This window comes from Anolis sagrei, chromosome 1 (assembly GCF_037176765.1).
Source record: "Anolis sagrei isolate rAnoSag1 chromosome 1, rAnoSag1.mat, whole genome shotgun sequence".
NCBI lineage: Eukaryota > Metazoa > Chordata > Lepidosauria > Squamata > Dactyloidae > Anolis > Anolis sagrei.
Genome location: NC_090021.1, coordinates 109,168,562 through 109,192,220, shown reverse-complemented (window position 1 = coordinate 109,192,220; position 23,659 = coordinate 109,168,562). Strand labels below are relative to the sequence as shown.

The 23,659-nt window shown below is 37.9% G+C and overlaps 1 protein-coding gene across 1 annotated transcript in view; it reads right to left on the bottom strand.

The window, feature by feature from the left end:
- Positions 1 to 216: 216 nt before the first annotated feature.
- ELOVL4 (ELOVL fatty acid elongase 4) overlaps positions 217 to 23,659 on the bottom strand; it is a 56,333-nt gene continuing 32,890 nt past the window's right edge. Inside the window, exons 3-6 of the mRNA XM_060752955.2 lie at positions 22,630 to 22,710; positions 8,419 to 8,590; positions 5,420 to 5,547; positions 217 to 3,117 (exon numbers count right to left, since the gene is read on the bottom strand). Of these exons, the coding sequence (XP_060608938.1) occupies positions 2,848 to 3,117; positions 5,420 to 5,547; positions 8,419 to 8,590; positions 22,630 to 22,710 (651 nt within the window). The 3' untranslated portion in view covers positions 217 to 2,847. The remainder of the gene's footprint in view (positions 3,118 to 5,419; positions 5,548 to 8,418; positions 8,591 to 22,629; positions 22,711 to 23,659) is intronic.

The following is a 23,659-nucleotide window of genomic DNA, read 5'->3' as shown; positions in this document are numbered from 1 at the left end:
AGTTTGCAGCAGCAATATCAAGCTGGACTGACACCTCCGTGTATTCTCATGGATAGGAATCTTTTAACGCTCATAGTCTAAGCAAAGAGAGGCACATACAGCAAATTATGGCAGATGAAATCGCTGTCAACAGGTGTGGCAAAGAGTGCATCATTGTTGTAAGAGAACATTTCTCAATGTCACCCACAGAGGCATAAAATGCTAATATCCCATATCTTTTCATCAAAATACTTTACTTAATCTGGATTATAACAGAAAAGCACACCATGCTGAAATCCTCATACAGTACAAAGAGGGCGAAATATCTGCAAACAAGTTTAACTTTTTTTTAAATTTCCATACATTTTAAGGAACAATCCAGCCAAGATTAAGCACATGCAAGTCCCACCGATTTCAATGGAAGGAAAAAAAAGCACATGCTTAGTTCTCCCCCACCAAAATCAACAGAATTTCTGTTTATCCTGCCCAATCCCCCTTTTTGTACTTTCTTCTGGAAAGCACAAAAAACAAGACCAAGCCAAGAGGTCTATTAATGCCCCAGACTAGTTAAGATCCAAAGGATCTGATGTGCTATCACAGCAGTACAATCCTATATGTATGTGGAGTTTGTTTCCAAACGGTACCAAACCCAAAACAAAATGACTTATAGGTAGTAGCAGGAGCTGGCTAGGAGGAGAATATTATGTACAGACAGAAACTGTCAAAATGTATCAAAAAATGTCGGTACAGGGCTTGGAAAAATGCATTTTATATCAAAAGAATGCATATTCTCAGTACGTCCCCTCCCCCCATCCCTGTAAAAACAAATTCATATGGATTTGGTACCTTTTGATAACAAACTCCACATATTTACTCAAAGGTCAGTCCCAAAGTGTTTAATGGGACTCCTAGCAAGAGTGTTTATGATTGTGACCCTGGGCAGTATTCACCATTTCAGTTTATTTTACTTTTGGAGAGCAAGCTAGCCTGTAACCATGCTCAATGTCGAAAAGATATTTATAGTCCTTCTAAATCTGGGACTAAAAAGTCTTGGATCTCACCATTAAATCAACGATACAGTAAAAATCTTTCTTCTCCTATTGTTTATTACAGACAATACAAGATGGGGAAAAGAAAAACAGAATTCAATATCTCAAGTCAACAGTTTTATTGTAATGATATCAAATATACTACTCAAGAGGCCTTTATCTCATAAGTGTATGATAACTGGCTCCAATATAGACAAGTAGAGAAGCTAAAAACCACTTCAGTTCTACATTTCCCTAAAACTCACTTCAAGCTGGAGCAAATCATGACTTCTGTCTGTTCACTGAAGAATTCTTACTGAACTTTTGTCTCAGTAGTGCAATAAAACCGAAACAGTTCATTGTAAAGAGCCTGAGGTACAATTGAAAATCAGAAAGAAGCCACAATGGCTCAGCGAAAGGAACGATGGGCCAAACAGTCATGGAAACTAAAAAATGCAGCCCTGTCGATATCTACTCAAAAGCAAGCCCCAGTGGGGTTCAGTGGGGCTTCTTCTCAAGTAATTAGAAATTGTATTGCAGCCTTAGAGAAGCTGATATGAAAGGTATGAAATCTTCTCCGCTAATACTGCCCTTGCAGTGATATGATGGCAAGAACAATGAATGAGTGTATAGGAGTGTATATGTACAGTGCCTGTTTAAACAGATCATGAGTCTGCAAATATTACAGTACTAAAAAGCAAGACCATCTTGTAAGTAAACAGTTCACAGCAATACATCTACAGTACAGTAGCTCATGGCATTTAAGCACTTGGGCCCCAATTTACCTAAGTTAATCACAGTTAAGTCCCACTGAAGTGAATGGAACAAGTTATGACTAACTTGAATCTTCCTGCCTTCAACTGTGAGACACTTTACCCCAGATTCGCGTCTTCTCTTGATAGTCAGTGTATCCCATACTAAGTAAGTCATTAGCAAAACAAAAACCAAGTTCTGTTTTTCATCTCCCCTCCAGTGCCAACATAACACCTAACCGTTTTATAAGCATTAGCACCATGGGTTCCATGCAATTGGAGACAACAGATAGTTTCATGACAACTTATAAATCGAGATCGCCTTAGACCATGGTTTGTCCTTGGTTTCAAATAACAATACATTCCATCCTTAGGCAAAGTATTCCTTAAAAAAGGACATTGTGTTAATGGGAAATACATGTTAATGAGAGGCAAACACTTCCCTAATTAGCATAAAACAAAATTTATATTGGGGGGAGGGCAAATGACATATTTAAGAAATAGTATAATAGATGTTACTTTCAGCAAGTGAAGAGGTAGGTGTATTTCCACACTATAAGAGGTTTAACAAACATGTTGGAAAAACTAGGTCAAATTAATATGTCACTATGACCTAGTCCAAGATAATATAAACAAAACTATGATAAAAAAAATAAAAGAGGGCAAGAAATATTCCATGATTTAATTAGAGGTTTGTTTTTCCTTACAGTTTCTGATGGAATCAGAAGTATTTATCATCCTTCCCCCCACAGAAATGTCTGCTCCAACAAGTCAATTGTGGCCTGGGTTAACTGTCATATTAAACACTGGACTGACAGTGTATTCTATTCCAGCCATTATTTCTTACATTAGCAACACCCGCAGTCTAAACGTTTACATAGAGAACATGAAAGTCTTAATAATTACATAATTACAAGAGAAAAATTTTAAAGTTGAAAGATTCTTGTTAAAACAATCTTCATAAATAATGTTTTCTATCTCTTCAATAGCCTAAAAGTCAATTGGTATAGATAGGATAACGCTTCTTTCTCTTTTACAACCCAATTGGAGACTCCTCACTGCCAACAGCGGTTAAGGCCTGGATCAAGTTACTCTCCTTTTGCTTTCTTCTGCTTCTTTCCGTTTTCCACAACTAGACTGTTTTCTGCTTTGCTTGTTCCATTTGCCACAACACCATTGGTAATCTTGCCGTTCTTTACTGGTTCCTTGGGCATCTTGTATGTCCGATAGTAGAAGTTACCAAACAGAACAATGAAAGTGATAGCATAGAAAATGACACCCCAGTGCATCCATTTAGGGAAGGGACAATCAATATAAATAGACATGGCCGTGTGACCAAGCGTTATGTGGAATTGCATCTGAAAGAGAGAAAAACCGCAATGTCAAAGATTCTGATTAATTGGTTCTGATTAATTTTCACTTTATATCTAGGGCTAAGTTAGAAGACTGAAACTTTACTTATTTAAATCAAATTTACAATCACAGTAGAAGCACAATAATTACGCTAAATTTATCTATCTAGGGCAGTGGTTCCCACAAATCTCTTGGGAAGACAGGCGGACAAATGTCAGCGTGCTGAAAGAAGCAAAGACCACCAGCACTGAAACAATGCTCCCAAGCCATCAACTCTGTTGTACTGGTCACGTTGTCTGATTGCCCAATTACTGTCTCCCAAAGCAGTTACTATACTCCGAACTCAAGAACAGGAAATGTAATGTTGGTGGACAGGAAGAGATTTAAAGATGGGCTTAAAGCCAACCTTAAAAACTGTGCCATAGACACCGAGAACTGGGAAGCCCTGGCCATTGAGCACTCTGTGAGCAATCACCTGTGACCAGCAATGCTGCAGAGGCACAATTGGAGGGAGAAAGGGAAAAATGTGCCAAGAGGAAGGAGCATCAAGCCAACCCTGACTTGGACTGCCTTCCACCTGGAAACCAAAGTCCTCACTCCGGGAGAACATACGGATAAAGAATAGGGCTCCACTGCCACTTATGGACCCAACACCATGACACTACACTTGGAGGGCCATCATCCTTGGGCTAAGAGGGATTGCTTAAGTAAGTAAAGACCACCAGTGGTCCACAAGAACGAAAATATGGTCCGTGGCCTCTCCATTACTACATTGTTGCCTCAAAATTACGTGGCAATGAGAGCAACTGGTCTCGCGAAACCCTTTATAGTGCTGAGGTAACAGGGATGTCAGGAGGGAAGAGGATGACTACACGCAAAAGATTACTGCTACCACATCAGCTCTAGATTAATAAATATGGTTTTCTGCGGGTGAGCAGATGGTAACTACTGGATGGCATATTTCTGTATCAGAAACTAGAGCTGATGTGGTCTATCCAATGCAAATTTCTGAATCAGCACCCCAGGTAACCAAACCAAATCTAAAGTTGACCAAAAACTGATTTGTAACCCTTTTGGAACTAATGTTGGAGAATGGTCCCTGGTCAAAGTGCTCCCTGGTAAAAAAAAAAAAAAAAAGGTTGGGAACCACTGATCTAGAGGGAAAGGGAGTGAGGAGAAAGAAGAAATACTCCTGATATATGTAGAAAATGTAGAAAATGAACTGCATTAATCTGTGACAGTCAATCAAGATACATTGACTACGCATTTAGAAAAAGAGTTACACATTAATGCATGAATATTGTTCACAATATGCTGTGTCTCACCCTCTCTGTAAATTTTGTTTATGGCTAAGTGAAACTATTTTTATATAGTCATAATGGAAGGCCTAGCAAAATCTAAATCTATGCTTGCTTGCTTGATATATCTATTGTAATATTTGAAAATATTCCCTGTGGGGATGAAATAGATCATATTTTAAGCTTAGTGGATTGCCTCATCCCATCTGCTCTGGCTATTTTCTGTTCGTTCATGCAGAGCAGTATACATCAGCAGTCAACAGGGTGCTGGTCTCGCCTTTGTGAATTATGACAGAGAATGTCTGCAGCTGCAAGACAGGCATTGTGTGGACAAGGTAATCTCTGAGGAAGCATAAGAAGATTTTTTTAAAAAACCTACTCATGGTCAGACAGAATAGTCTATTCTATTATATTTCATAAGGAAGAAGAGACTATAATAGGATATGTTGCCTGACCAAATATTTATTACTAGATGCAAAATTCTATTCTATGCTCTACACATTTGGTTGAGAACACTGTTCTTACTCCAGCTTCTCTATGAGAACTATAGTAATCATAATGAGGTGACTTGAGAACCAAAGGTGTAATTTCAGTAGTGTGGTATATAACAACATTTCTACCTCTACAACTCTAGCATTCTAAATAATTACAATCTATGATCTAACCCAGTGGTTCTCAACCTGGGGTCCCCAGATGTTTTGGTCTACAGCTCCCAGAAATCCTAGCCAGTTTACCTGCTGTTAGGATTTCTGGGAGTTGAAGGCCAAAACATCTGGGGACCCACAGGTTGAGAACCACTGCTCTAACCTAAGGTGTCTGTCTGTCACCATACTTTACATTCCTGATCACAGAATCACTTAAGATGGGCCAAAATTCAGTTAGGGACAAGTGTCTCTTATGGACAGAGATGGCCTTTTTGCGGAGCTCTGGGGATTGGTAAACCCTTCCTCTCTGCACAGCATCCAAAGCATTCCCCTCCACCTGTTGTATCATAACAAACATTACTTACCAGCTGCATTATAGTCAAGTATCGTTTCCACCAAAGGTACTTGTGGAATTTTGGGCCACAGGCAGCTAGTCCATAGTACATGTACATAACAACGTGAATAAAGGAATTAATTTGGGCTCCGAAAAAAGCTGTAGAAAGAAAGAAAAAAATATTTGTAAGTTACGAAAATGGTACCAACATTTTCTTGGCCTCTTTATTATATCTTGGAGCCCATGCAATCATGCTGGCCACATGATTTTGGAGGTGTCTGTGGACAACGCTGGCTCTTTGACTTAGAAATGGAGATGAGCACCAAGTTGTGTCCCCAGAATCAGACACAACTGGACTTAATGTCAGGGGGAAACCTTTATCGTATTATACCTTAAAATAGCATTTCAAAATATGGTTTGTGGATTACAATTTTGCATTCTTGCATTTATAGTGGGAAAATATTTTAGTACGAAACATGTAATATGAGAAATGTTAACACATATAACACTTTCTCATGTTTAAAAAAGCACAACAGCAATTGCCATTTTTCTGAGGGGACAGATTAATTGATTGCTTCTGAGAAATTACACCGGTATGCCATGTTTCTCCATGAATTCATGCAATCTTTATTTTTTGCTGATGACTATACCTAGTGAATGTTAGTATGCTTTAGTAGTCATAATTACATCTTGTGTTAATGTCATACTCAGTATGAATAAGTACTTCATTTAATCTATCCTGAATCTCCTACGATTCAGCTTTCCTATTTGAGCTTACGTTCTAGTATTATGACAGAAGAAGAAAAAGTTCCCACTCCTGTTTTTATACGCCAGCCATAATTTTACATATGTTCCCTTACTTGCCACTCTACTAAACTGGAAATGTTGTAATCCTTAACCACAGGACTGCTGATCCAGCTACTTTTGGCAGCTTTTATAACTCTAAACCATCCTCTTTGGAAGACAAACAGTTTAAAGTGCAGTCCGCTTTTTCTGGACATGGGATATTTATAGAGGCACATGGATAAAATGAGTAACCTCCATCTCTGCCATTTGCTTGAAGGCTGACAATGCAAAGGAAGGTCAGAACCATTGTGTTATAGGAAATGAATCAATGAAATTATAAAATAGAATGGGGAAACATGGTGGAGGAGTATCACCCCTCCATGGTAGCTATCAGCCAGGGATGCTCTAACTGGAAGTCCTGCACTGAGCAAGGGGTTGGACTTGATGGCCCATGAGGCACCTTCCCACTCTAGGTTTCTATCCATTCCTTAGTGAAGCACAAGATAGAACACTTAGCTTTACTTTTCCACCCCCTTTTCACATGGATGGAATGGAAAGGAATTATATGGGCAACAGTGTATTTTCATCAACTACTTCTGGTGACTACTTCCAGACAGGTCCAAATCCTGAAAGGAACTGGGATTTTAAATCACAGTTCAACTCGGGATTGAGGCTCCACAGCAGCCCCAAACCCCAAGATTTTGCTGGGGGTGGTGATAACTAGTTATATGCCCTATTGGGTCGACCTGGGAGGCATCTAGCCAGCTCTCTCCTCTCTCCAAAGCTTCTGACGCATCATTTTGGTGTGCCAGGAGCTTTCTCTGCAGCCAGCCCACTCTGGTAAGTTTAGGGGACTGGGAGGGTAGCGCCAAAAAACAAGGATGGCAATGGGAATGGACCACCAGGATTGTGGAAGATAGTCCTGAGAGTCAATCTCCACAGGCCCAACACCTCAACAAATCTGGACATTGCAGTAAGGTCCGGATCTGCTGAGGTGTTTTTTAAATCACAGTTTACTCCAGATTAATCCGGATTAACCTGAGGCGTCATTTGGATGCCTCAGGTTAATCCACAAGCCATCATGGGTTTTGGGTCTGTGTGGAAGGACCCAGAGTGAGATGATTTCACACTTTAAACTAATCCTTCTTCTCACTGAAAAAAAGAAAGAAAATCTTTGTGGGAACCCTAAGCACATTGAACTAAGTGCCACTGCCACCAAGAGTTTAATGGGCATACTGTGGTAAATCCTTTAATCACCATGGAAGTGTTGCTGATGAAGCAGCAACACACAATTAGAACATTTTTATCTTTTTTTTCTATGGCTGCAGAACTTTCTGTGTTGCTTCATACTGCAAGTAGTCTTAAAATGCCAAAAGGAGATTTTGCATGCAAAATCTGCACCACAGTTATACCTTTATGCCCAAGAGAAGACTGTTTCATAATCTCTAGGACTTCTGTCATATCCTCCTTTCCTCCCCCACATTTCCCAGACAAGGAAGGCTATATCTTCACCCTGCTCAGGTGTTAATGAATGGCACTAGCCTGACAGGCAGGGAGGAGGGGGCTGCACTCTGTAGCTCTGCCCTGCCTTCATGTCTTGTGCATCTGCACACAAAGTGAAAACAGGTAATAATGCAAACCAGAGGAATGACTTTGCTTGTGACTTGAACTTCCCATGTTCCTGCCCTTGGAAAAAATCTCTGTGTACAGATGCATATGTATATCCCCAACTCAATGTGTAGATGCTAGGAGATGTGCTAGTTAGTTTGGCCTCACCTATTAACAAATCAGGCTTGAACTTTCCCTAGAGGGCAATGTGAATAAACTGAAGTTGTCATACTTTGGCCATATCATGAGAAGGCATGAATCACTAGAAAAGCCAACATTGCTTGGTAAGGTATAGGGCAGTAAGAAAAGAGAAAGACAGCATCAATGATGGATAGACTTAATCAGAGAAGGAATGATGCTAAGTCTGCAAGTCTTAAGGACTATTGAGGACAGGCGTGACCTGCATGTCTCTCATTCATAGGGTTCTCATAAGTCGAAGTCGACTTGAAGGCAGAGACAAAAATGCAAACATTCTTTATCATATTTCATTGTGTATCTTACAACTTCAGCAGTATTGAACTAGACACTCACATACCCTGTTACAATAATATATAAAATATGTACATAAGTGTAAAATTATTTTCTTCCAGTATCATTTTTACTTTCTGTACCATATATGGTTACAGGGTTACTCACCTTGTCCTCCTGCAACCCATTTTATGCCGATCCACCATAAAGTAAACATGGTGTAATGATGGTAGACATGTAGAAAACTGATTTGGTTAAATTTCTTTCTTAAGATGAAAAATACTGTATCCAGGTACTCAATTCCTTTTGATACGAAGTACCACCATAAAGCCCCAGCTATCTGTAAACGGAAACAAGAATATAAGAGTCAGACTGAAATAAGAGAGGGTCCAGCATCTAATCACCATAATGATTCAAGGTACTGATCTTCTCTTACTCTGGAATTCTTGCTTATCTTTCCATGCTTCAGTGATAGAGAAGTATATAATGAACTATGGTATTCCCCATAGTAACCTACGGATGTGAGAGCTGGACCATAGGGAAGGCTGAGCGAAGGAAGATAGATGCTTTTGAACTGTGGTGTTGGAGGAAAGTGCTGAGAGTGCTTTGGACAGCAAGAAGACCAACCAGTCCGTACTTCAAGAAATAAAGCCTGACTGCTCATTGGAGGGAAGAAAAGTAGAGGCAAAGATGAAGTACTTTGGCCACATCATGAGAAGAAAGGAAAGCTTAGAGAAGACAATTATGTTGGGGAAAATGGAAAGAAAAAGGAAGAGGGGCCGACCAAGGCAAGATGGATGGATGTGTTTTGTGTGTATATGTGTGTGTATGTATGTGGTTTTGCGCATGTGTTGTTATGCATTTTTTTTGTTTTTTAAGTCACTTCTGCAGTGTTTTTCAGTATCTTTATGAGTGATTGTAACTTGTTGGCCTGATAGATGTATTGTGTCCAAATTTGGTGTCAATTCGTCCAGTGGTTTTTGAGTTATGTTAATCCCACAAATGAACATTACATTTTTATTTATATAGATGGCATTACAGTCTTCAATGTTTAGTCATGGTTTTGTCTCAAAGAGGTGAATAAAATACTCAAACACAACAATAGCAACAGCAAGTGCCCCCCCCCCACACACACTTTATGCTATATGCCAAATGATCACTTTACAATATAGAGAATGCTGACCGTTATTCACTGTAATCAGCCCTGATGGGAGAAGTATTGTTAACCAGCACTCTTATTGCAATATATGGTGATAAGAAGCATGGAACTATCTGCTTTGTGGGCCAATTCACTATGATAGTCCATGAGGCATTTGCAGAGTGAGATGCAGAAGCAATACAAGTACTAACTAGCCAATCTTCCTTCAGTAGCAATATCACCAGCCCCAGATCCCAAATTGTTTCCCCACCCTCGGATTTATGGATGTTACAGTGCTTTCATGTTTCTTTTTCCAGCTATTTTTAAAAAACAAAATGTCAAAATAACAAAATATTTTAGAATTTTTAAGTAAAACAAGCTTCCTTATAGCAAGGCTACCTTCCTTACCCATGGGAAACTGCAAAAGCTAAACTGTGGGTGAAACTCTCTGGTTATCTAAACAACCTGAGTCATTATCTTTTGCTTTGAAGATAAAACACTTTTATTAGTTTCAAGGCAGTTACTAACAAAAGAGATCAACACTAACCTGTTCATTTTCCCTTTGTTATTATTATTTAATTACATCCAGATCAAATTGTTATTTTATACATATTTCCATTCCACTGATGATTAATTTTACTGGTAAAAATGTTTGTTTTTAGTGGCTATGTTTCTTTTCCCCTATTCATGTATATTGTCTAGATCTCTTATTGAATTATGTTTTGCAATTTACATCTGTAACTTGCCCGGATATTTATTTATCATGTCAGGATTGAGTTGAGGGTACAGTAAAAATGCATTTTAAAATACAAACAAAGTTTTAAAAACTTGGCATTATGCTAACTGTCCTTTGACCAGAAGTTGGCCACTTGGAGTGCCTCTGGTGTTGCTGTGAGAAGGCCCTCCATTGTGCATGTGGTAGGGCTCAGGTTGCATTGAAGTAGGTGGTCTTGCCCAAATAAAACCAGCCTAATCCAGAAATCTAGCCAAGTAAGTTAAGAAAGCCAGCCATCCAGCCTTCCTTCCTTTCCACGTGTGCATGCACACACATACACACACATACTGGCTCTATAATCCACTCAGGAAATCTGTTGGTAGCCCCCTCTTCACCACTGGAATTTTTTTAAGGTAAACTGATCAGTTCCACTTTTTTTTAATCTCAATTACAGTGGTCCCTCGGTATCTACTAGGATTTGGTTCCAGGACCCACCCCATCACAATGGATACCAAAACCAGGTGAATAGATAATGACACAGCTATTATACCTCTGATTAATATCTGTCATTTTATTCGGGCCCTGTTTACCCTGCTTGCTCAACTAACATCTTTGGTTATAATCAACCTATGCACCCCCAATAAATTCTATTGGCTCTTGGAAACTGACACTTCTGTTGATGTTTTGTTTTATGTTGTTATAATTTATTTGATAGGTTATGCTTAATTTTAATTTTAGTTGTGAAGTTACAATATGTTTCTATATGTTAGTTTATTATTTTTGTTATTATGTGTGCATTGATTGATGTTTTCAAGCACTGAATGTTTGCCTTTTTGTGACTGGAATCTGCCCTGAGTGCCTTTGGGGAGAATACAGCAGAATATAAATAAAGTTGTTTTATTATTATTATTATTATTATTATTATTATTGATTGCATAATAAATGATGTCCTTTAAATAAAATGTTAAACAGTCCATTTACTAAAGATAGTGCACTTTCTCTGGGATTATGCAAGGAGAAGAAGGCAACATTGGGGTGTGAAAGCTGTTGGCTCAGAAATACCTGTTTCCTAATGTGTGATTAGTTGGGTGTGAAGGACAGACCTCAGAGCCAAGGTGATCTGGGAGAGATAGAATTGTCAATTGTCTGTGCCACAGGTCACAGAGCACCTTGCCTCCAAGGAATTGGTCTCCAAAGATAGACATTAGAAAAAAAGGATATCTCCAAGTCAAGATCCTTCCCCTGTCTTGACACTTCCCTCCATGCCTCACCATCACTTGGCCATTTGTTTCTTGCAATCACTTGTCAAGAACTTGTCAAAACATGAAAAAAAAAATCTGCATTAAAGATTAAAATCTGCATTAAAACTGCATTGCTTTTTTGTTAGAATACATCAAACTCTTGCCTAGATACTTTTGGGATCAATGTTTTTGAAGCTAGCTATCAACAAAACTGCTTATAGCTAGTGTGAGCACCTTCATGGCACTGAAGTTGAGAGTGTTGGATTCAAACTGTGTGAAACAATCAAGCAATCCCAGTTCACCCATGAAGTTCATGGGATGTCCTTGGGCTTGTTACCATCAGTATTTCCCTAATCTGCTCAGATAGTTTTAGTGAGGATAAGTATGAGAAGAACTATGCAGAAAACTCTGACTTGGAAATTGGGATATAAATAAGGTGGTTTGACACCTTCCCTGACCACAGCATTGTCTTTAAAAATGTTGCTTATTTCCAGTCTTGTCAGTGAGTACCACCCTGAATATTAATTTGGAGGAAATTGGTGCATCTGCAACGTACAATGAATGCAGTTTGACACCACTTTGACTGTCATGGCTTAATGCTATGGGATTACTGAAATTGTAGTTTTAGCTTTCACTGCCAAAGAGTGCTGGTGTATCACCAAACCACAATACCTTGATTCCATAACACTGAGTCATGGCAGCTAAAGTCGTGTCAAGCAGCATTGATTCTATAATGTAGCTGCGCATCTGGTCTGAATGCTATAAGATTGACCTTTCGGAGTGTGTATGACCTACATACAACTGATAATTCCAACAAGAGTACACCAGTTAATTCAGTAGGGTCATGCTATGTCAACATATCATGTAAGATTCAATGGAGCTATTCTAATCAAAACTAGTAATTGGATTAGGTCTGTATGTAGTATCTTTGACATCTGCAAAAGGAAGATGAAGGAAGATGACACACCTCAAAGCTAGGAGTTCCCAGATATAAAGAGTGTCCAGAACTGGCATTATGTTGCTCAACGTGTAGCACCATTTGCCCCTGGGCCAGATAGGCACATTTTAAAACTTCTACATCAAGGCCTATGCTCACACCCACTAATGAAAGCTATGATGCGGTAGATACTCTGGAAACACTGCACCAATCAAGACTCCTCCTTTTGGGATAAGATAAAAAGCAGAAGGTGTCTTCATCATTCAGAAAGTGTAGCTAAATAATTAAAATGTATATCTGTATTGCAACCAAAATGAAAGACAATTACATTTTTAACGTACAGAATCTTGTAAGCAACGACAAGGTTAATCTGTTCAGAATTATTGACAAAGTTAAGTATCTTGTCTTTTCTGGAGAGAATTGTAGAACTTTTAGATTTTTTTGTCACTGGAAATAATTAGCAAGATCAACTATAAAAGGTGCTGTTGTGTGCATGTTTGTAGGGATTTTCAGAGTAGTTATTACTTTCCCTCTCTTGTTGGTACAAGCAGGCATCTTGCTGCATTCAGGTACCTATGGCTCCAATCTTATGCATACATATCTAGGTACTAAGTCTGATAAACTTCATCACTTGTTATGGCAGAGGAAACAATTTTTTGCTATTTCCAGTTTGGGAAAAAAATTACCTTTCAGTTCTTTTCTATCAAGAATATAAATGTGTGTCAAGAATGACAAACCCAGCCTGTAAATTTGTTAAGTCCCACAGCTGCATGTATTACAGGCTAAGTGTGAATAGGATTTCACCTTTAGTGTCTTATAGCCATCAACCAGAGAAAATAACAGGTGCCCAAGCTGCCACTTTAAAATCTAATCATATTGAAAATACTGAAAATGATTCCTAGGCAATGATACCTAAGATTGGGCTGCATTCTACATGCAAACATTGTGATTCAAAAATCCATGGTTAACTGCTTTCATCATGTAGATCTGACTACTGTGCATTACTTTCTGAATTGTGCTTTGGACCATTGTGTACACACTGGAGACTTCCGTTATCTTTCTAAAAAAGATAGAAGAATGAAACCGAATTTCTAAACTAAGGGCAGTTCCACACAGCCCTTTAACTTGGGAGCAACCGCGTTTTTAAAATGTGATTGTTCCCAGGTTCTAGTCCACCCCCTCCCCGCCAGAAAGGACATGCTTTTTGGGAACGGGAGTGTCCACATGCCCTGCTGAGCTTTTCACCAGGGCACTGGGACACAAAAGAAAATCCCTTTAAAAGCCTTTTTAAAAGGAAAATATCTCACCTGGCTGCCACTCCCCTTTCTCAGGAGTACTCCTGTCCTGTACCAATGACACACCAAGAGAAGCGGGGACCAGGAGTCATTGGTACCAGTCAGGAGAACTCTGGAGAAGGGGAAACTGCAGCTGGGCAAGTTATATTCCTTTCAAAAGGCCTTTAAAGGGGTTTTCAGAGGGGATTGGGGGCTGTCTTGGGTTGCTTGGGCTCCAGGAGTACGAGTAACCTGAGACAGATGTGTGGATGGGCACCAGAAATCATGTGGCACAATCCCCGGTCTCATCTACACAGCCCCTGCACCTGGAAAGACACGGGTCTTCTAAAAGGCTCGGGTCTTTCCAGCAGACAAATTACCTTGGCACAAAACAGGGTGTTCCTGCTTTTTGTGGAAAGCATTTGTTTTTTCCTGAAGTGTCATCTTGATGCCCCAGGGGAAAATGCGGGAGGGTACACACTATAGGTGCTGCCTAAGATACACCCTAAATCTGTTATGGTCATCAGCTAGCGTTCATGCTCTGATCAGAGTTCATGCTCAGGGTGTTTTTCTAGTTAGCCCAAAGTGTTTTTTTGCTTAGTACATCTAAGGATCCTCTTCAGGGACTGATAATAAAATTAAACATTAATAGTACAGCATAGATGAACCCACTGATACACCCTAAAACTATTGTTATGACGTGTCAATTCCTGACCAGACCATTTAAAACAAATTTATCTGAAGAAGTTTCTTTTAATTATTCAGCAATGTAGAATTCAAACATTTAAAATGACTTATGGCCAAGTTTCCCAGGCTCTGAAAAGATACTGAATGCCTTTTCTATTTAGGTGCACTAAAAATGAAAATTGTATTTCAAACCTCCTTATTCCCCAGTAAAAGTATAATTTTCTATTCATTGAGGAATGCTCAATTTTACTGTTACTTGTAGAAGAAGAAAAACAATTGAATTCAATGTGAAATACACACAATAATTCAGCTGGCTGCATTTATCCTAAGGACAACCAGATATATTTAACTTGAAGATACATTTAACTTAATGTCCCAGCTTTCATTTAATAAAAAGATTAATTAAAATACACATACTGTTAAGTCATTTGTCCAAAGCCTGGAAGATAATAAGGGACAACAATGAGAACAGAAAGGATGGCGCTAGGCTTAGGTAAAAAGCTGATAAGAGAAGACTTGAACAAAACTTTGAGCTGTGCTTTAAGAATAAAGTTACTTGGAGTTATCTCAACAAGTACAACAAAACTGCTGAATAAACACAAAAAGGCAGCAACAAGCATTGACTGCAATGTCTTGTTACTTCTATATTATAAAAGTTAGTCAGTCAGTAATGACAGAACAGAATCTGAAATACTTGAATATTCAAAATATAATTAGGATCAGAAATATGTCTTGCTATTTCTTTTCAGCAAAGCTTTCATACATGTAACATCCAAATCTGTTTAGACAGATGGTATAGAAAGATTACATTAACAGCTATGATTAAAGGGTCAATGAGAGGTCCCTGATCTTGGCACCTTCTATTTTAGAGACAAATTTACATTTGAATTAACTGTTTAGAAATTCTTTGCGGGTTACTGTTTCCCTTGATCCATGCCAGAGTAGTCCTTTATTTTACATGGATGCCTCTTTGGTGGCTTTAGTTACCATGTGGGAAATGTGTTGATGATCTGTTTGTGAGGGTTTTAACCACTGAAATGGAAAATTGGAAAATCTTTCTCAGGAAGAATATTTTTCTCAAGAAAAGTATCGCTTCTGCATACTGAAACTCCTGAACATGAGGACATTATTGGATCCTGGTAATAGATTGCAATACCAAATATTCACTATCCACTGTTCAACAGTAAGAAGATCTCATCTCTTTGGCTGTGCTGAACATTTATTTTATAGGGATGAGGTTAAAAATGTATTTTTGGAGATATAGTAAACTCAATATTAATGTGTATGCTAAGTTCATTATTTTGTGCTTCAAAACCAGTATTTACAGCTGGATGTTGCACTTAAAGGCTTGAACTTTTATGGGGTCAGGCAGAGATACTGAGGGCATGAGAGGAAGGGATGGCAGTATTGCAGATTATACCAAATTTAGATAGTCACAACAAATCTCCATGTTTCCATGGGGCTCAAATGTATGCAGTATTGAAATCACAGTATCTGTAGTCCTAAATCCAAAACTAATGAAGAGGAAGATTTTTTTTATCACTGTTTACTGCTCTTGGACATGTCACATTACCAGTTGAGAAGTACAGTGTGATTTCATGGGATCCCTCTGCATTTCCACTCTAAACATTGCTCAAAATGCCTTGGATACTGATCGGTTTTTAACATCACAGAGAGTGGACAAGGGGAAGGAAGTCCCAGTTGTTGCTATTGTTGCACACAGAAGTACTACATGGTTAGCGAAATTAGCCTTTAAGTCTTAAAGGTGCTGTCACATTTCTTTTTTTCTTTTCTCCCCTTTCTGTCTTTCTTTTATAAAAGGTAATTGTTAGAGCTTGGACACAACGTGACAAAAGTTTTGCAAGTACCTCTGGATTTCTTAACCCGAAGCTTCTACAGAAGTTTCTGCTACTGAAGACAAGTATCGGTCTTCCATAGTCCACTCCCTAATATCATATATAATTTCTTTTGCATATGAGTAATTTCCATTGAAGGCTATGCAATGCTACACAGTTACTATTCTTTGTAATGCTTAATGAATGGACAGTGTTTGGATGGATGCCCTCTTGTGCTGATTGCCTTTCTTAAAGATAAGAATGTACTTGAATGTAGTTTTTTTTTCTGGTATGAGCCAAATGGAAATGAAGCTTTCTGGTATGACAGATGGAAGAGGAAGCCTCTAGGGCTCTTACACACAATCATGTAACCCAGAATATCAAGGCAGAAAATCCCACAATATCTCTTTGAACTGCGTCCACACTGCCATATATCCCAGTTCGAAGCAGATAATGTGGGATTTTATTCCCACATTATTTTATTCCACTTTATGAGTGGAAGTGGACCTAGGTACTAGTCTAATTCAAGGAAGGGACAGAAGTACTATTGCAAAGACTCTTGATTTTTATCACTAGTGTTAAAGCACCTTAAATTAAGAGTCACTTTGAATCAAAGCACAAATGATTAGTCCCAAACTGTAATGCAGGATATTAGAAATGAACTGATACAATCCATATATTTTCTTCCTCTTTTTTTTTGAATCTAGAGCCCTTGGGCACATATATAGTGACCAAGTAATGTGCGATAAAAGCAGAGGAGAAAGAAGCGAACTGGGTCGAGACCTGGGTAGTCCTTAAACATACCAGAGTTCAGTTCTAGCCCAGTTTCAGGATCCAGAGTATTTGTGGCTTCAGGGTCATGGAGAATTTTCCTTGTCCAAAGCCCCCCCGTTCCAGTGTGCATATGCAGATCACCAGAGCACCTATCCATTAATGTTTAAACCTTTATGTACTGATGCATATCATGGACCTACTTTCATGTGATCCCATGATTTTGTTTATTCCAGGTTAAGGCCTCAGATGCTCTATCTACATTGGACAAAAATGTGTCCAGTGTAGATCTTAAAGGGGGAAGGTTATCATGAGGCATCCAAATGATACCTCATGATAATGCAGTTTAACCTGGAATAAACCTGAAAATCTTGGTTTATTCCAGTTTTTTTTAAAAAAAAAACCCTCCAAAGAGCCACATTTTTCACTAAGGTCTGTACCTTTGGAGTTGTGTAGGTTGTGGAGACTGCTGCTGAAGAGTCTGCTCTAGAGGGGGAATTTCTCCCTCCCTTCTCCAAAAGCTCTGTCATGTACTTTAGGGGGGGAACAAAGCCCTTAGATGCCTCCATTTTTTGTAAGCACCCTTTTAAAAACTCTTTACAGCCAGGCCGTACAATCAGGAAAAGTTTTACCTATCTTTTAAATATTATTTTATTCATTCAATCACTAAGTTCCCATTTTCTGTGCTCTTTCAAACCCCTGGCAACTGTTGCTTGTGCAGCTTCTATCACATATTTTGCAATTTTGGCCCATTCTTTATTCCTGTCTATACCTTCTATTTTCTGGGTAAAAAAAATGTTGTTTATTCAACTCTATTTATATTTGTATTTGTATTTCCTACATCTCACTTTTTATTTTTTTATAATTCTTTGTAACTTATCAAAGTTTCACATATGTATGAAGGTTCCTATTTTGCTAAATTTATGCCAACATAGTTTTGATGTAGGAGTCCCCAGTGGCGCAGTGGGTTAAACCCCTGTGCCGGCAGGACTGAAGACCAACAGGTCGCAGGTTCAAATCCAGGGAGAGGCAGATGAGCTCCCTCTATCAGCTCCAGCTCCTCATGCGGGACATGAGAGAAGCCCCCACAAGGATGATAAAAACATCCAATCATCTGGGCGTCTCCTGGGCAAAGTCCTTGCAAACGGACAATTTTCTCACACCAGAAGTGACTTGCAGTTTCTCAAGTCGCTCCTGATGTGCTTTTTGTAATACTGGCTAGCTGATGTGGGGACTGATACCATTTTGTCAGAATTTTTCATTGTGTTTCCTTATTCCTTAGGTACTTAATTTTTAAAAGTTGCATTTATCCAATATTCAGTGTCCTTCTCATTACTATTTAATTCCTCTTTCCATATATCAATATGTGTTTCAAGTTGTATTGTTTTCCTACTATTTTCTTATAAATAAGTCCCACAATTTATTTTTTACTTTTGTTTCTGGGTTTTCCTTTCTCTTCCATTCTGTGATCCTATGTGTCATTCCGTGCCATAATAACCAGTTACTTCGTCCACACTTGTGTTTTAACTCCTCCCAAACTTTTATTAGAATTTAAGAGATCACAAATCTTTATTATTCCACTTTGTTTATCACTTTGCTATATATCTCATCAGTCTTGTTATCTAATGATCCTAATTTTATTTATTGGATATTTACTTTGTCATTTTTTCCAACATTCTAATATTGAAATAAAAGGCCCCCTTTTATTTTCTTTCTTTATTATCCATCCTGTCCTTTAAACACAAGCAATGATCCTACCCATTTATTGATTTTTTTAATTCAACCCATCTTTTTGACTTGACAAGATCTAACTCCAGTACTTGCACTAATTGGCAGGCCTCAAAAAAGCTTTGAAGGCTAGGTGCTCCCCACCCTCCATTTTCTTGTGAAGATTACAATGTCAAATTGGAAATTTGCCCTTACTATCCAAATTTTAATTGTGTTATCCCATTTCTTAATCATTTTGCCTGGAATACTGCATGGTAAAGCTTGGAAAAGGAATAAAAATTTGAGTAAAATCATAATCTTTACTATCTTAATTCTGTTTTTATCCAAGTTGGATTTTTTTTCTTCCAATTTTGAATTGGCTTCTTGGTTTTTTTCCATAATTGGTTGTAGTTTATTTGTATTATATTGTTTAGATTCTTAGAGATATAAACTCCCAAGTACATATTTTAACTTCTTTTTCCTCAATTTTGTGCCCAGAGTAGTCTGCACTTCTTTTAACTTTTTCCAGGGTAGGATTTTGTGTTAAATTTTTCAGTGTTTATGGCTAAACCTGACATCTTTTCTGTTTTTGTTGTTGCTGTTGCTGCTGTAGTTGTTGTTTCTTCCATTACAGATTCCTCTGGAGATCAATAGCATTGTCTGCATATAAAATTACTTTAATGTTTTCCTTGACAATCTTTTATCCCTTAATTACCACTATGTACTCGAATCTACTGTGCACCTCAACTTTTAATAACCTGAAACCCAAAAAGTATTTACCATATTATGTGAATTGAATGCACACCCCAATTTTAGTAATTTAGTCAAAAAAGTGAGCATTAGAATTGAGTAAATATGGTATTTTATCATTCCTGATTAAACTGGCTAATGGTTCTATCCCCATAGCAAACAGAAATGGTGAAAGAGGACATTCCCAGAGACATGGAGATCAGAAATAATGGCAATACTAAAACCTTATAAGAAGGAGGCCAATACTAATTCATAGAGACCGATAATACTATGCTACATGTACTATGAAAACTTTACCAAAAAAATCTAGCAAATAGAAAGAAATTATTCCAAATTTAATAGAGGCGGACTGTTTTTGGATTCATCAATAAAAGGAGGCTAGCAGATCCCATTAAAATATATTAAACGTAATCAATCATGCAACAAGAGAAAAAGAGAAATTATTGATAATAAAATTAGATGTATATAAAGCTCATCAATATTTGTCCTAAGTATGTGATGATTTTGAATTGGGGGGGGGGGGGAATTGTGAGGTAATTAAAAAAAACTAGACAGTCAGACAGAAAATTTAATTAATGGCTCCAAATCAAGACCCACAAAACAAGGTTATTTTATTTATCAGTATTTCATTTAACAATATTAATAGGATGGGAGAGATTTCTGCTTGAAATGTTTTGCATAAATTTGTGGTAAACCCATCTGACCCAGGAGATGAGTTTGATTTGAGATTTTCAATTATCTCTTTTATCTCATTAATGGTTATATTTTTGTCCAGTAATAATTGTGTCTGAGGGTCTAATTTTTTTGTTATTGTTCCCTCTAACCTTTCAATGTCCTTATTTGTATAAAGTTTATCATAGTAACCTGCCATATTTTCCCTTAAATGCTCCTCCTTTGCTGTTAATTGTCCTTTTTCATCTTTTAATTTTGTTATTCTGTTGCTCCTTTTAAAAAAAACTTGCCAGTCTCTTTGTATTGTGTATAGTTAATCTGGAAATCGTTCTTAACATATATATTTTTGTCCCTTCATTTTTTTCTAAACCATCCAGTTGCTTTTCTCTCTCTTTCCATCTTTCTTTATTTGCTTCGGTTGTTTTTGTTTTTGGAAGGTGTGGAATATTTTTTCTCCTTCTTGTTTTAATATTTTTAATTTACCTTTTGTTTTTTTATACCCCTTTCCATTGTAATACATATTCCCCTAATGACCACATTGAAGGTGTCCCATATTATATCTCTGCCTTCAGGCAATCTCTTTAGTCTGAAGTAATTATTAATTTCCTCCTTTAACCCTTGGCTGTCTTCTTCCCTGAGAATAAGCAATGGGTTGAATCTCCACTTTATTTCAATTTTCTAAATATCATAACTCAGTTTTAGATACAAGGGAGCATGATCTCCTGGTCACTTTGCACTCACTGTTAAATCCTTTATAGGCAGTAAATTATTATTCCCTGCAAAGACATAGTCTATTATGGTTAATGTATTATGTCTGGGAGAGGAATACGTGGGACAATCTACTCTTTCTGCTATTTTTTCATTGTCTTCTCTTATATTCCATTTTTAAAGATTTATCTTACTTTCTGTTCTTAGATTTCCTATCCCACCCCTTCAAAATAGTTCCATGTTCAGGTTACCACCAATAATTATATTTCCTACAGCCCATTGTTCAATTTTTAAAGGGTTATCAAGTATATAAATAAACTTTCGGGCATTATACTTTTTCAAGAATCTCTCTCTTTCTCTCTTACTTTTGTTCTTTAAATCCTGATTCATATTGGCACACTGTAGCAATATATGCACATAGAAACTGCTTGCTCACTACAGCAGTTTAAACCTTGCTGTACAGAACTTGCAATGGAGTGGTGAAAACTATCTAAAGTATTAGCATTTGCTGTTGGGAGTGAAGTAATTTTTGCATCTGTTGACTAGGTGATTGTTGTGCCATCTGGAATGAGATGTGTGGAAAATGCTGCAGTATTCATAGATCAAAGCCATCATTCTGCAGTGAAGGAGCCTCGTGATTCACGGTCTGTAGTAAGTGGTTTGTAGATTACACAATGCACATACGCTGTTTTTTAAAACGAAGGAGAAGGAATATGATGGCATATCTTTAGCATCAGGGAATTCCAATCTCCTCCGGGATCACTGTAAACTTAGATGTATCAATGTTCCTACTAGCTATCTTCCGGGTTTTACACTAACTTGAATTTTATATTTGATTTTGTATAGTTAATTGGTACAATGCTTGAAATATTGTATTGATGCAAATGATCAAAAAGTGACATTTATAATTTATTCATGATTTATTTATTTACTATATTTCTACCCTGCTCTATCTCACCCTGAGGGGGACTCAGAGCGGCTTCCAATTTTGGCAATTATTTAATGCCACAATTACACAAAAAACAATACACAGCACAATTGTAGAGTTAAAATCAGATAACATATAAATACAATTAAAAAATTAAAACATGTTGAGACATGAAGAGGTTACATATGATGTTAAACATGCCTTTTTTGACAAATAGGAGAAGGAAGGAGAAAAAGGAGGAGGGGGAAGCAGAATAAGCAAGTAACCTATATTCTGAAGCATAAGGCACATATACTACTGTTGTCATCATTGAATCAAGGTCCCCACATCTGTTTTTCAGTGGAAAAAATCCCCCCTGAAGGCACTGAGGGTAGCTGGGAGTTACAAGGTGGCCACATGTTCACGTTTTCAGAGAACAGTCCTCTGACCAAAGTGTTGTCTCACTGCACTTACAGCTTGAATGTGCCATTTATTTCAAAGTTTGCCCAGCCTACGTTTGGTTTCAAGATTTTTTTTTTAAAAAAAGAAGGAAATACAAAAAAGGACTGCAGTGGCCTTGAACTTGTGTTAGCTTGAGGAGAGCAGACTGAGCATACTCTGGATCAATCTTCCCAAGGAAATATATATCCATTTTAGAGGGACATATATGGACATTATCCTAAATAAAAATTACTATAAATTGACTTTAGAGAAATTATTTATAAATGTATACCACAACAAATCAATGTATGCCATTTTGGGGCAAACCCGTTTCATTTTTATCCCTCTGTTCCTTTTCATTTCTGATGCTTTTATGTTCATCAGAGATTTTTTTTTTTTTGCTGAGTGATGTTGCTGTCTCACACAGATGACACAGACACATGTACATACATGTCCACTAATTGCTTCATTATGGATTCATTTAGTATTCCAAATAATAGAACAGTAATAGAACTGGTATTGGAAAACTCACATAGTTTTAATTATAAATTAAATTAAGTCTATGTAATTAATGTATATTAGAAGTTCCTACTCACCCTGACTTCGTATTCATTATCTGAGTAATCCACACTCTGGCAGATATAGCTGTATCCCCGAGCTCTTGATGCTAGAAGTAGCTGAAAAAGTTACATTTGCAAATGTGTTATTTTGGGGAAGTAAAAGTATCCATCAATCTGAAAGAACTCACAGAAAGCAACATTCGTTTTAAAAAATTGGTAGAGAGAGAGAGAGAGGAGGACAGTCCCTTTTGTACTTCCTAAGAGGTTGTGCACCAGCTGCAACCATACCTCAAAAAGCCTGACTTGGCCATGATGGTCCATGCCTTAGTTACATCTAGACAGGTTTATTGAAATGCACTCTACATGGGGCTACCTTTGGAGATGGCTCGGAAACTGCAATTGGTGCAAAGATCGGCAGCCAGTCTACTAAGTGGAGCTAGTTATAGGGAGCACACGACACCCCTACTAAAGTGGCTCCATTGGCTGCTGATAAGTTTCCGATCCTAATTCAAAGCGCAGGTTATTACCTATAAAGCCCTAAATGGTTCAGGTCCTGCCTATCTTTGCAACCACATCCCCCCTATGAATCGGCATGGGCTCTAAGGTCTGCCAGATAGGCCCCCCTTGCAGTTTGCCACTGTCACAAGCATGGTTGGTGGGGATGAGGGAGAGGGCCTTCTCGGTGGTGGCCCCCTGGTTCTGGAACACCCTCCTAGAACTGTCCTCCTTCCATAGGGACCTGAAGACCTGGCTGTTCAAACAACCTTTTGAGAATGCCTAGTCCCTAATTATCTATGCAACTGTTATACAGTCTTGCACTTTATTACATGCCCTCTTCCCATGGCTACAGCTTTGTAATTATCACATTCCCAGTTCCACTGTATAGTACCTGGCCACGTTTATAGTAGCTTACCACCACTGGTTGATGAGTGCTGTTTTTAATTGAGTGTTAATTGTTGTTTCATATATCCATTTGTTTTATTTAATTGTGTTTTTAAATTGTTTTCATTTTATGTTCTGTTTTTAGGCACCTTGTGCTGTGTTTAAGCCGACCCGAATCCCTTCG